This window comes from Odontesthes bonariensis, chromosome 15, assembly GCF_027942865.1.
Source record: "Odontesthes bonariensis isolate fOdoBon6 chromosome 15, fOdoBon6.hap1, whole genome shotgun sequence".
In the NCBI taxonomy this organism is placed as follows: domain Eukaryota; kingdom Metazoa; phylum Chordata; class Actinopteri; order Atheriniformes; family Atherinopsidae; genus Odontesthes; species Odontesthes bonariensis.
The window spans coordinates 27341132-27353230 of NC_134520.1; the positions used below are offsets into that span (position 1 = coordinate 27341132).

Genomic DNA, 12099 nt, shown 5'->3' on the forward strand with positions numbered 1-12099 from the left:
CCTTTTCCCTGCTGTGTATCATAGAGCGGTGTTGACCGCGGTACCGTCACTGTGAACGAGAGAGGGTGAGAGGACTATAAATAGCGCTCATAGCCGTTGATTATACAGGTGATGAGAGCTAGCTGTCTGGAGCTTCACACTGATAGACATCTCTGTTGATCTGGCGTGGCATCCCCGCCACTTTCACTACGTTCACAAATCACAATACACACATATAGAATAAATACATCCATGTAGGTCCACCATAAGTCAGTGCAAACTCAGATGTCTATCTTGTGAGGGACAGGCGGTGCTTGACAGGTGTTAGCTGCTGCCGGAAGAGCTAACAGTCAACCAGCCGCAGCTCTGATCACAATTTTCATTTTATTCACTGGAAAATGCTCACGTCTTTTTTAGCCTTTTTCTTGTTCTTATTTATTAACAAATAACAAGAAAACATACTTTATCATCCAAGTATCTTTCTTAATATCTTTTAATTACTGCTACGACTTAGCGTTGGCGAGCTAAACTTAGCTAGCTAAGGAACCATAACGTTAGCCTGTTCAGGCCATGGTTAAGGCCATTGTGGGCGCTTTCCCACCATAGTCCTGTGATGGGCACAGCTCAATTCTGGGTGGATTTCTGCATGCCCGAGACTCGTGGTGTGAGCAGTATCGGAGCGGAACTGGAGGCATTTCATCAAAACTGGCTCCATGCTCCAACTATATTTTGCAGCTCCGCTCCGTTCACATGCTCTGATCAGCACACCATGCAGCCGTGCAGCCACAGTGAAGTACGCAACAGACCATAACATTAGCGCGATAGCAGTAATAACTTAGTAACTGAGGCAAAGTTATGTGTTACCGAAATGTGGCTGTCTACATCGACATGAATTAAATGCACAAGTCGTTTTCACAGTAGGTGTTATATTGCATCCGAGTTACTGTTGTTATGACAGTAGCTGCTAATTTTCTAACTAGCTACAGGTTAGCATAAGGCTTGAATAACTTCAAACTTAATTCATTTCAGTGAATGTGAGCGCGTCTCCGTGTCCGTTTGTCTCCGTGTAGCCCTGTGATGGACTGGCGATCTGTCCCCTGCCTATGGACAGCCGGGATAGGCTCCAGCCCCCCCACAGTACAAGTTGTTGCCTGATACCTTTAGATCGCATTTACTTGTTGCAGCCATAAGGTGACAGAATATCACTACAAGTGAGAACAACAATATTCAGTGTTTTTTTGTGCTGGCTTTTTCTCTTATATTCACTTCCTTTTTTTCTATGATTTTTTAATAATGATCATCCTCACTAAATAAAATACAAATTATTATTATTAAGCAGTAATACTATATAAGTGTTCAAAGGTTGAAAAAAAAAAATAAAAATCACAACTAAACAGAATTTGGGTCACTGTCCAAAAAGTTATTTGTGGAGCTTGGTCTTAATGCATTTTAAACTTGTGATAAAAAAAAAAAAACTAAAAACTTTTTGGTTAAATGTCACATAACCAGTAACAATCCACGAATATTAATAAACAAACAACACATGCTCACAATAAATACTTTATTATCACAATGGAAAAAAATAGACACAAGATATCTTTATAGAACAATTTCTTTTAATCATGTGATGTATATTTACAATAGTTTTCATCATTAAAATAAACAAGACTTGTCTTTTATCTACAGGAAACAGCATCTCTCATTTACAAGGACCAGACAAAAATAGATATCCCATTTTACACATACACAACTGTCATGATTATGCTTGGCTGTGGTGTTTGTTTGGTTTCTGGGTCTTAGGTGGGGTTGAGCAGGTTTTCCAGGAAGCCTAGGGAGGAGTCTGGTTCAGCTCCTGCACCTGCTTTCCATCTACGCTCATCAACATGCCTTCATAAGGATCTGCAGGAGCAACCACTCTTGGCTGGATTGTTCTAACTGCGACAGTGGCTGACTTCTGCCCCTTTTTTCCACAAGTAAAAACCTCAATGTACATAACTCGTTCCCTTGTGCTCCTAGTGTCTGCTGCTCTGTTCAGTGCATTCTGGATTTCCATGCTAAAGGATTTAGCTCTCCATCGGGGATTCCGAGACACTTACCTGCTCGCCCCACCGTTGACTCAGTACCTTCTTCACCACAGCCAGCACCCTCCCCTCTGTTCTGGAAAGCCTCTTTAATCCAGTAAGGAAAAACACAAATTGCACAAATGACCCTGTCTCCGGCTCACGCTAACGATCTCCCTCTCCTCTCAGAGTTACCTGTTCACCTGGATCCACTCATGGGCTCATCGCTGCACCAACCTTTTAATAAACCTCGCCTTTACTCAAATCTCCCTGAACCCAATCTGCTCATAAGTCCGATTTGTGAGTCAACCCGGCTTTCATGGTGACAACAACAAAGTTACAAATACATTACAGCACAAAATACAAAAAGGTTTCGTTGAGTAAGTGGGTGCATGAGTCCACGCAGACATTCACGCACAAGCTGCCCATGAATGCAGTGAATTAAGTGTCTTTAAATGAAAGGCATTAAAGAGACATCCAAGTTTGATCTCCATCTCAGAGTCAAACATGCTTTGAAGAAGTCCAAATTATTGGCTTTATCCATCACTTTCTGTGCATAACTCTATTCTCTTTGAAGCGCTTTCATCTTTTACTTAAATGCAACAGAAATAATTCAGTTGGAGGACAAAAAAAGACTTTTCAAGCCTCGTAGTTGGAGCAAATGATCTATAGTGGAGACGGAGTTCTTTCAATCCAAACATCAACATGTAAGGGGACCAATTATTAAATTGGCCGATTATTTTAACCGCAGGATATCTGATAATACCACATGTCAACCTTCTCTGTGTCAGGGTGCCAGGTAGCTCAGCTATATATAAGCTGGAGGCTGTAGGTTGTCAAAGTTTGAACTGAGACTGAGGCAGTTTGCTGAATGTCATCCGCTGTTCTTTTTCTGCCCAAATTCCTGATAAACTTTCAAGTAAAGGCTACCAGTGCCCTTTTGATTGTTCTTGAATACCAAGATGCTCCTTGTACCACCTATTTGCTGATTTGCATGAGTTATGATTTTTCTCAGAAAATGTAACTGTAACAGTAATTATACAGAACAGCAGTTTGGCACAGTGGAATCAGGGATTTAAAGACCAGTAAAGAAAGAAGATCCACTTTGTTAAATACGTAAATATGATGTATTTCACAATGTAGAGTGTTCAATGATGCAGGTTTATGTCAGAGATGGGGTTTGCTGTTTTACGTTTGAGCTGTGAGTATCCCTGTGGGTGGAGCAGTTCTGTACTGAGGCAGGTACAGCGGGGATAAGCCACAAGTTGAATCCAACAGCAGCTCGCTGGACAGCTCACTTAAGCCCTCTGGGCTGACAAGAAGATGTGACTCCACAGAATAGTCCTCTCTGTTCAAAACAGCATTTTTAAGAAGCTCACTTTTTGTACAATGATCACTCTGCTCCTCTTCCTCTCCCTCCTCATTTTCTGCTGGATATTCCATTGCTGGGTAATACAAATCTTTCTCTTGCTTCACATCTCCTTTAACTTCTTCCTCTGATGTTTCAGAAATGTCCTCCGCAGAGTTGTAGGAGCAGGAGCGCCTTGACTTGTCTATCTCCACACTATAACAACTGTCTGGCCCCCTCACTCCACTGGAGAAAGATACAGAAATGTCCAAGTTGTTGGCAGACAAATTTTCTTCATCACTGGAGTAACCACCACTATCATCCTTGTAATGGAGATGAATGGGCTGTTGGTCCTGCTTTGGATCAGAGAGAAGCACTTTGGAATATGTGACTGAAGACTGGGTAGAAGTGTCAGTGCCACTTTGATGCAGGTCCACTATGGGATCAACTGGTTGTATTTCATTTATATTCGGGGTTGAGGTAATTAATGCATCCAGATTAATGGCTATGGAGGGAGTTTTACTGAGGAGTCTTCCACTTTCCATCAGGTCCTCCGTCTGAGTTTTATCAACGATGATGATTTTGGAAATCTTCTCAGAGGGCAGCAGCAGTGGCAAAGCTTGCAGACCTTTCAAAGGTTGGAAAGAGTGCTCAAAGGTGTCCACCTGGAAAGACAACAACTGCATTTCAGTAACGACAGTACATCAGAATTACTGACACTTATATTTGGCATTTATGGCTGGAGTTCTGGAACAAGCTGAACCAGCATGCCACAGACTGTCCCTGATGTTACAAAGATTTTGGTAAAGCCTAGTATATTACTGTCTCTAACTTTTATTTAATATTAACAAGAGAAATTAATCGCATGTTTTCTGTAACTATGTGGAAATAACTACCTCATACAGTGCTGTTGTGATGTAAATGTGCTTCAATAAACTTGATTATGCTGTGTCTTCAAAGTAGGTGATAAAAAAAAAACATTGAAAAACAACATGTAATAAAATGCTTAACCTACTGTATCTACAACAGTGCTCCATGATAAAAACAAGTCTGTTATAAAACAGAACATTGGTCAAAGGCATGTGTTGGTGCATAGAAGAAAACAGCTTAAAAATTTGAGAAGTGTGTTTATTGTTTCATGTTTCCTGGTAAAATGTTATGAGGTTGGTCGGCTTAGCTTGAGGTAAAGACTGAACTATCTAATTAAATCAATTTATTTAAATCCAATAATATATATTTTTTTTTAAATCTGGGGTTTTTTGTAGGATAAAGCTTTTGGAAAAAGACAAAATATGTCAAGAGCTGCGGCAACAAGCTGCCGTTAATGTGGCACCATAATGAATTAGTGACCTTTTAGAGTAGCTGAAGGCAGATTAATTGACCAGGATCAGATTCAGTCTGGCTATCTACACATTCTATAGATTTCCATCTCATCCAATAGCAAGCATTGAGTTTCATATTAAGTTGTTTTACCTTTTTGAAGTTAAGACCTTCAGCCCATGAGCATTTCTTTGGATTGGGAACATTCTTCAACACTAACTTTTTCATTCTGGAAATTAAACATAGCACACATTCAGGATGAACACACAATCGAAGCACTCTTCTCTCCTTCCTTTCTGTTGCATGATTCCTCCCCCTCCTATCGACTAGTATCAATTCTAATTACACCCTCATGAGCTGTTAAATGTCACAGTTCTAATTTTTCATTATCAGTGTCACTGTGTCCCGAATTATACTGCAACCTAGTGATTAACCCCATTTATCATTTCTTACAGGTGTTTGCATGCGAGGCTAATTGTTTTCACATTGGATCCCTATAATTTACACCAGAAACAAAGGTATACATGGATCAAAACCTGCAAAAATCTGCATGTTAAAACACAAGCAGTCATTTTTCAGACAGAATAGGCTCTTACTTTTTTTGCATGATAACCAGGCTGAAAAATAGGACCCCACAAAGTATAAAGATGAACAATGGTATAATGTAGGCTTCAGGGTCTCGTCTGGTTGCTGTAACGAGGAGAGAGTACACATTAGACATCTAATGATACAATGAAAGTGCTGGCGTTTAGTGTTGCGTGTGATATTAATGGAAATCTGAACAGAAAGCACACCTGAAGTGGACATCGGCTCTCCTTCCCCATCAGCAAACACGGGATACAAGTAGAAGACAAAATCCTCATAGCCATAAAAATCTCCTGAAATTATCATAAAAATGGCTCAAGGTCATTTTGGCTGATACCACTTACTATAAACAGTGAAAAGGGAAAAGAAAATAATCACAAAGACAGCGCAGAAAATGTTTTACCTTGTAAATAGACAGGGCGATCAGTGTAGGGCAGTCTGACCCACTTTTGTTCACTCAGGCCAGGGTCCTCAGGGCCCTGCTGCCTTTGTGAGGACCACTGGACCACCATGAACAGAGGGATAGAGCTGCTGTCCAACAAGCTCCATGACAGAGACACACAGGTGCTGTTTATAGCCAACACATGGAACCAATGCATACAGGGTCCTGCAGTGCAGAAAAGAAACAATACTGTCGGGTAAATCTCATGCTTCCAGTTGGCGCACACATGACAAGTTAAGGGGAAACCGATCTGGTGATATTTTATTACATACAATTTATCCAGGCTTCTTCTCCATTTGCTTTCAGCCTGTCAGCATCTAAAACTAAACAACTGATAAACATATAACTTTGTATATAACGTATTTTATTCATTGATACCTACAGATAAATCTGCATGTGCAGGGCTGGAAATTTCAAATCAACATCTATAGCAGCTTTTAAGTGTCTGAATTGTACATCTTTTGTGGGGTCAAATGAAACTACAAGATCTTTAAGGCAGTAAGGATATTGGCAGTTTAGGGCTTTGATTCAGATACGAACACTAGGGTATCCTAAAATATATTCTAAATTAGAGATTAATTCAATCTTGCTACTAAAATGGAATTACAATAGTTCAGACTTGATGTGATGAGGACATGGACCAGTTTTTTAGCATCACTTTGGGATTGGACACTTCTGATTTCGGTAATTTTCTGCAAATCAAAGTGGCTGATGGAGAGACTTGTTCAATATGTAAATCAAAAACAAATTTTGGACAAAAAAAAAAAAAAACTCCCAAGGTTTAGAACAACGACACTCAATAACCAAAATAATACTATTTAGATAACTGCATAGCTAAATATTAAAAAAAGATTTCAGCCAACATTAATAACCCAGGCTGCACGGTGGTGTGGTGGTTAGCACTGTTGCCTCACAGCAAGAAGGTTCCAGGTTCAACACCCAGCTGGGGCTTTTCTGTGTGGAGTTTGCTTGTTCTCCCCGTGTATGCGTGGGTTCTCTCCGGGTACTCTGGCTTCCTCCCACTGTCCAAAAAATCATGCATGTTAGGTTAATTAGCATCTCTAAATTGTCCTTAGGAGTGAGTGTGAGCGTGCATGGTTGTTTGTCTCGTTTGTCTCTATGTGGCTCTGCGATGGACTGGCGGCCTGTCCAGGGTGTACCCCGCCTCTCGCCCATTGACTGCTGGGATAGGCTCCAGCCCCCCCCGCGACCCGATCGACAGATTCAGCGGTATAGATAATGGATGGATGGAACATAGCCAATTATCAAAGATAGATTTATCTGACCAAGTACAGACAAAAAAAAATTATCTCAAACATACACTTCAGTGGCCATTTTTCCCCCATATTCTTCTGCAATGTGTTGTAAAGCAGGAAAGAATAAACGTTTGTGGCCAATTAACAAAAACAAGTCAAGTACACGTTTGTTTCTCAAAAAGCAAATATTCATATTTGAGCATAATTCTGACGCCGCAACATAGAACCTACAGCTCCAGACCACAGTGGTGAGGGCAGATTTCCATGTATTTCATACAAAAACATGTCAACCTTCCTTTGTGATTGATCAAACCTTCTGTACGATTCCTCACTCACGTTTAGGTTGTTTCTCCAGCGTCATGTTTATGTTGTTAATGGAGCTGCCAATGCTATTGAAGGCCTCCACGGTCACAGTCTGGAAGTCCTGATCCCACTCAAAGCTGTAGGAGGACACCAGATCGGTCTTTATCTTCATCACAGATCCATTCAAGGCCTGGCGCAGGATTATAAATCCATCCACACAGTAGGAGTCACCAGATACTCCGAAATCCTAGGAAAAAAAGCATTGCTATCTTCAAAGCTCACCAACTTTAGACGGCTGGGCAATGCCATTTTAAGCTGAATATAAACAAAAATTTAAAGCACAACATGGAGGGATAAGATATATCAAGTTCGGCTACACAGATACTAGTTAATCAGTTCATTTTCTATTCAAATTTAAGAAAAGTCAACCTGAGTCCTGGTTTGGTGTAAAGAATGACCAGCAACAAGTAAACAGCTGCAATGTGACATAACAGGGAAACTGAATGAAGAAAAGTAAAGCTGTTTGTAATCATAACTGGCAAGCTTACTAATCAGATTGCAACTACTCTGCGGTTGCCATTCAAATGAAATGAATAGTGATTGCTGTTAACTTAATCTGGATCAAATGACAAAGATTTTTGCAATTACCAATAATTTCCTCCAAAATACATGTGAAAATAGAGACCAGGCTGAAAAATCCAAGCACCGTCTTTAATAATATGCCATAAAATGTTTCTTTGTGTACCTCAAATAGCAGAATGACATTAGACTTTCTTCTGTCTGGGTCATCTTGACGGATTCTCCAGAAATCAGGACCACGTTCAGGAGCTGAGGAGACCAATCATTGAACATTAAATAGATTTTTGCCCTCCATTTATACCCTTAAGATAAGATTATGGTATTTATGTGTACCTTTTTCCGCTAGAGCAGATATGTAAAGTTGTGATGTGACTTTTTACATTCAAATGAAACTGCATCTGTCAAAGTGAATGCTTTTTGAAGTTTAGATTGGGAATGAAATGTCCTTACCTTTGCTGTTAAGAGGTGTGGACTTTACAAATTTACTCCAATCACTCCAGTAGCCTTTCCCACTGATGTGCTTGCAGCGTACTTGAACCATGTACTCCTGGCATATGTCTGGTATCACAACTTCTCCCCAAGGATCCCGCACTGAACTCTGGACCTGCAGATACAACGTTTTTAGAGATCATATTGAAAAATGACAAATATCACAAATAGAAGTAAGATTGGCATGGGGACAATACATCTTTAGCACTTTTAAATAGATGACTGGTATGATTTGGATCAAAGCCAAAATGTTTTGCGATATTCCATTGCCCACTATGCACATTTTATGAAATTTTGCTGGTTAGTTTGTGTAAGCTTGCAGACAAGCAACAGCATTCTTATGCCTCTACTTCGGCAGGGAGACAAAAAAAAAGTATAATCTGAAGTCTATTGTAATTAAAGCTATCTGAAGCTCAGTCATTATGTTTGTTCCTTTTGTTCAGCTTCAACAGGAACATTGAAAATGGAATTGAGCAATTCTTGATCCCTATAGTGTAATTGCATATCTAAAAAAAAAAGAAAAACATTTTGGAAAGATCAGTTTGAGTCGTGTTCAAATGAGCAACAATAAATGAGCGTTCCGTTTTGCAATTACAAAATATTTCATTTCAAATCTATACTGGGTGGAGAATAATTAATTCTGGAGAGCGGCAAGCAGTCCATACTGCCACATGGCCAAAATTTCAGTAAAAGCCTTTGATGGTTAATAAGTGTGACAAACTCACCTTCCACTCATCTCTCTCATTGGATGACAAGCAGTACCGAAACTCACACTGGACGCCCTGGACCGGCAGAGGTGGATGCTTCCAAGTTACCGTCATGACTCCACTGCTCTTGCTCACCGCCCTAACGTTCGTAGGTGTGTGAGGTTTCACTGTATTGGGGTGCAAGGAAAAGCATAGGGTTTCAGGTTTGAGTATCTACAATATGTAGGACAGTATCACAGTTGCTGTAGAACATCCAATGAACATGTTTGGAGCTAATATAAAATAAAATATTTCTCAATTCAGCCATAAAGTCAAATGACTTGTCTCTTTTACTGCAAATACTTAACGTGGAAAATTGATCTTAACTAACAGAAGGAGATCGATATTTCTCAAATAGCCAAAATTTTTAAATGCACCCAAGGGACCCAGTGCATATGAACTAATAATGACTTCTGCAATACTTCTAAAGATGTGCTCCCCACATCACGCTCACCATGATCTAAAGGTGACAGGAAGAGAGGTTTGGATGTGATGAGACCCAATGCAGATGGCATCTCCAACCACAGTTTGTAGCAGGCTAGATTCAGAGGCTGGATGGTGCAGGTTTTCTGAGTGGATCTGACCTCCATGCAAGGAGGTCCCATCACCCCAACATTCTCACCAGCTCTCTCCCTTTCCTTCATTTCCTTGCATGGCATGACAGCCCACCTGCCAAGAATAAATTACAAAAAATAAGACAAGTCATGTTATTCTTGGTCTTATGTCTTCTCCCCACCAGTGGGATTAAAATCGCTGTAGATGAGACATAGCATCAGATGCCCACAAGCAAAAATTAAAAGATAGTTCTCATTTATTTCAACTTAAGTCTCACTTTAGCACCAAAATGTTAGTGTGCTTCTTCAGGAGTGATTCTAGGATGACTGCTTAGCAACAGAAACTCCTTACTTCTTTGCTTCTTAAATTTGTAACACAATTGTTACCAGCTGGAGTGACAAAGCTGGAACTGTTATGTGTGTGCAAGTGCATCACAGTAAAATGTGGTCCTGGACAGATGAATTGTAGGAAAATAGACTAAACAGACTATCACAAAGCACCTCTTTAGTACGCTGTCCATCTGTCTTTGTTGGTGGGCAGATTTTGCCAAAACAATAGCATCAAAATGGTGAAAGCTACAGTAAGACACGATAAATTGTCTCTTTTTAGCTGCCATTAGCCTAAAAAATAACAAACCCAAAGACATATGAAGCGTATAACACATTTCCATTTACTACTAAGTGGAGACTTTCAGGCACAGTCTAAATAACAGCAACAAACCCTTTCGTTTACCAATTTAGAATCATTTATCAAGGGTTAAGGGTTAAAACATTTCCTCTTATGTCCAGACAGCAGAATGTAGGCCAAATTCATATATTTTTTCTTGTTGTTTTTCTTGAGGTCAGACACGCTGATAACGGTGACATAAGGTGAACTGCTAAATGAAAATGTCCTGGTATCACCTCAGGAAGCACAGGATTGCACAGGATTTGTAGTATTTCCAGGATGTGTCCGGTGCTCCGTGTTCAGGCATTTCCATGTTTTCAGCACATTAAGTCCTTAATGTTTGCAAAGGGTTTCATAAACAATACTGCATGCCTACACATAAAAAAACACTTCACTACAGAGAAAGTTGAAAATGCTGCTTTACTTGGATTGAAATTTGAGTTTAATCCTCTCTTTGTTGCTCCACTTGCAAACCATAGCATCGATGTCCCCACTGGTTGTGCACTTTATATCAATGAAAGCCCCTGAAAAACAGAGCGAAAAGTAGTTACAATTAGCAGTGATGAAACATACTTCACCAAAGGTTGCCTCGGATGATTTTGGCTCCCATTGTTGAGTTGTGACATGTTCCCACCTTATTTCCTTTTTTTGTTTGCTTGCAGAGAGAATTGGCTTCCAGCCACTGAAAATAAACTATGCATTCCTTTCTTCTAAATGTGTTTTATGCCTTGTATTTCGTGTTGTACAGCACTTTGTTTCAGCCACGGCTGTGTTAAAAGGCTTTATAGATAAAGTTGAGTTGAGTTGAGTAAATTGTAGCTGTATTAGTCATTAACTGAATGCTATTCAGTTTTGATTTTATTTGTGCAACAAAACTCACCTTCCACATAGATCTTGCTGTAAGGATAAGGAAAGGTCAACTCCGGTGCGCATGTCAGCAGGTCGTATATTCCAGTCTCTGGAGCACGCACTGTAATCTTGCTGACCTGTTATAGGTAAAATAGTAAATAAAATATATATATATTTACATGAGCTGCTTTTTAAAAAAAATAATTAAATCACAGGAGAGTCATTGAGCTTACTGGTTATCAGAAAAACACATTATTTTTTCTTACCCATTGGTTGACTGGGTAGTACTGACTGTGATTAAGTGGCTGGTGGAGGTTGAGCGTCCACATGGCCATGCTGGCGTTGCTGCTGTGGTCGTTGAACACACAATACACTGTTACATATTCCCCTGGTAGTGCCACAGCTGTTTCAGGGATGTAGCTCACGGCTGCACACAGAAAATAAATATACAAATGTTTCTTTCTGTAAGGACCAGCATATCTCCTCCTCATTTTGGTTTCCAGCAATCAAGACATGTTTTGAAAAGAAGTTGGATAAATGTCAGAAGAAATATAAGAGATGTAAAGTAAGACCTGACTCATTATATTTCACCTAGTTTCCATTTAGATTTTCACCAAAAAAAAAAAACTAGAAACCTCAATGGAATAAAAAAAAAAGTGTTTTCTCTGTCAGATGGTGTAGAATATCATGCAGTCAACTATCATCTGAAGAGAGCTCACTGTTCTGCTAATACTGGCAGAACAGAAACATGTGCGAGTACTTCTGTGTAAAGGGTGCGGTGTGTTATTCTTGTTTTCTTCTTTTCTGACAGCTAGAACTTCACACCCCTTATTTTTTTTTCTGTTTTTGGAGAATTTCCAACTGGCACTTTAAAGAAGTTGTGAAACTCATTTGAGTTAAGACAACTCTCAGCTGCTGAGCA

The 12099-nt window shown here is 39.8% G+C and overlaps 1 protein-coding gene across 2 annotated transcripts in view; it reads right to left on the reverse strand.

Annotated features, from left to right (window-relative positions):
• Positions 1 to 1582: 1582 nt before the first annotated feature.
• LOC142400692 (leptin receptor-like) overlaps positions 1583 to 12099 on the reverse strand; it is a 71779-nt gene continuing 61262 nt past the window's right edge. For both annotated transcript variants that reach the window (XM_075485797.1, XM_075485796.1), the window contains exons 9-21: positions 11444 to 11604; positions 11209 to 11314; positions 10753 to 10852; positions 9562 to 9776; positions 9087 to 9235; positions 8323 to 8476; positions 8039 to 8121; positions 7327 to 7540; positions 5696 to 5899; positions 5502 to 5585; positions 5304 to 5397; positions 4861 to 4936; positions 1583 to 4052 (exon numbers count right to left, since the gene is read on the reverse strand). In XM_075485797.1, the coding sequence (XP_075341912.1) occupies positions 3228 to 4052; positions 4861 to 4936; positions 5304 to 5397; positions 5502 to 5585; positions 5696 to 5899; positions 7327 to 7540; positions 8039 to 8121; positions 8323 to 8476; positions 9087 to 9235; positions 9562 to 9776; positions 10753 to 10852; positions 11209 to 11314; positions 11444 to 11604 (2465 nt within the window). In that variant the 3' untranslated portion in view covers positions 1583 to 3227. The remainder of the gene's footprint in view (positions 4053 to 4860; positions 4937 to 5303; positions 5398 to 5501; positions 5586 to 5695; positions 5900 to 7326; positions 7541 to 8038; positions 8122 to 8322; positions 8477 to 9086; positions 9236 to 9561; positions 9777 to 10752; positions 10853 to 11208; positions 11315 to 11443; positions 11605 to 12099) is intronic.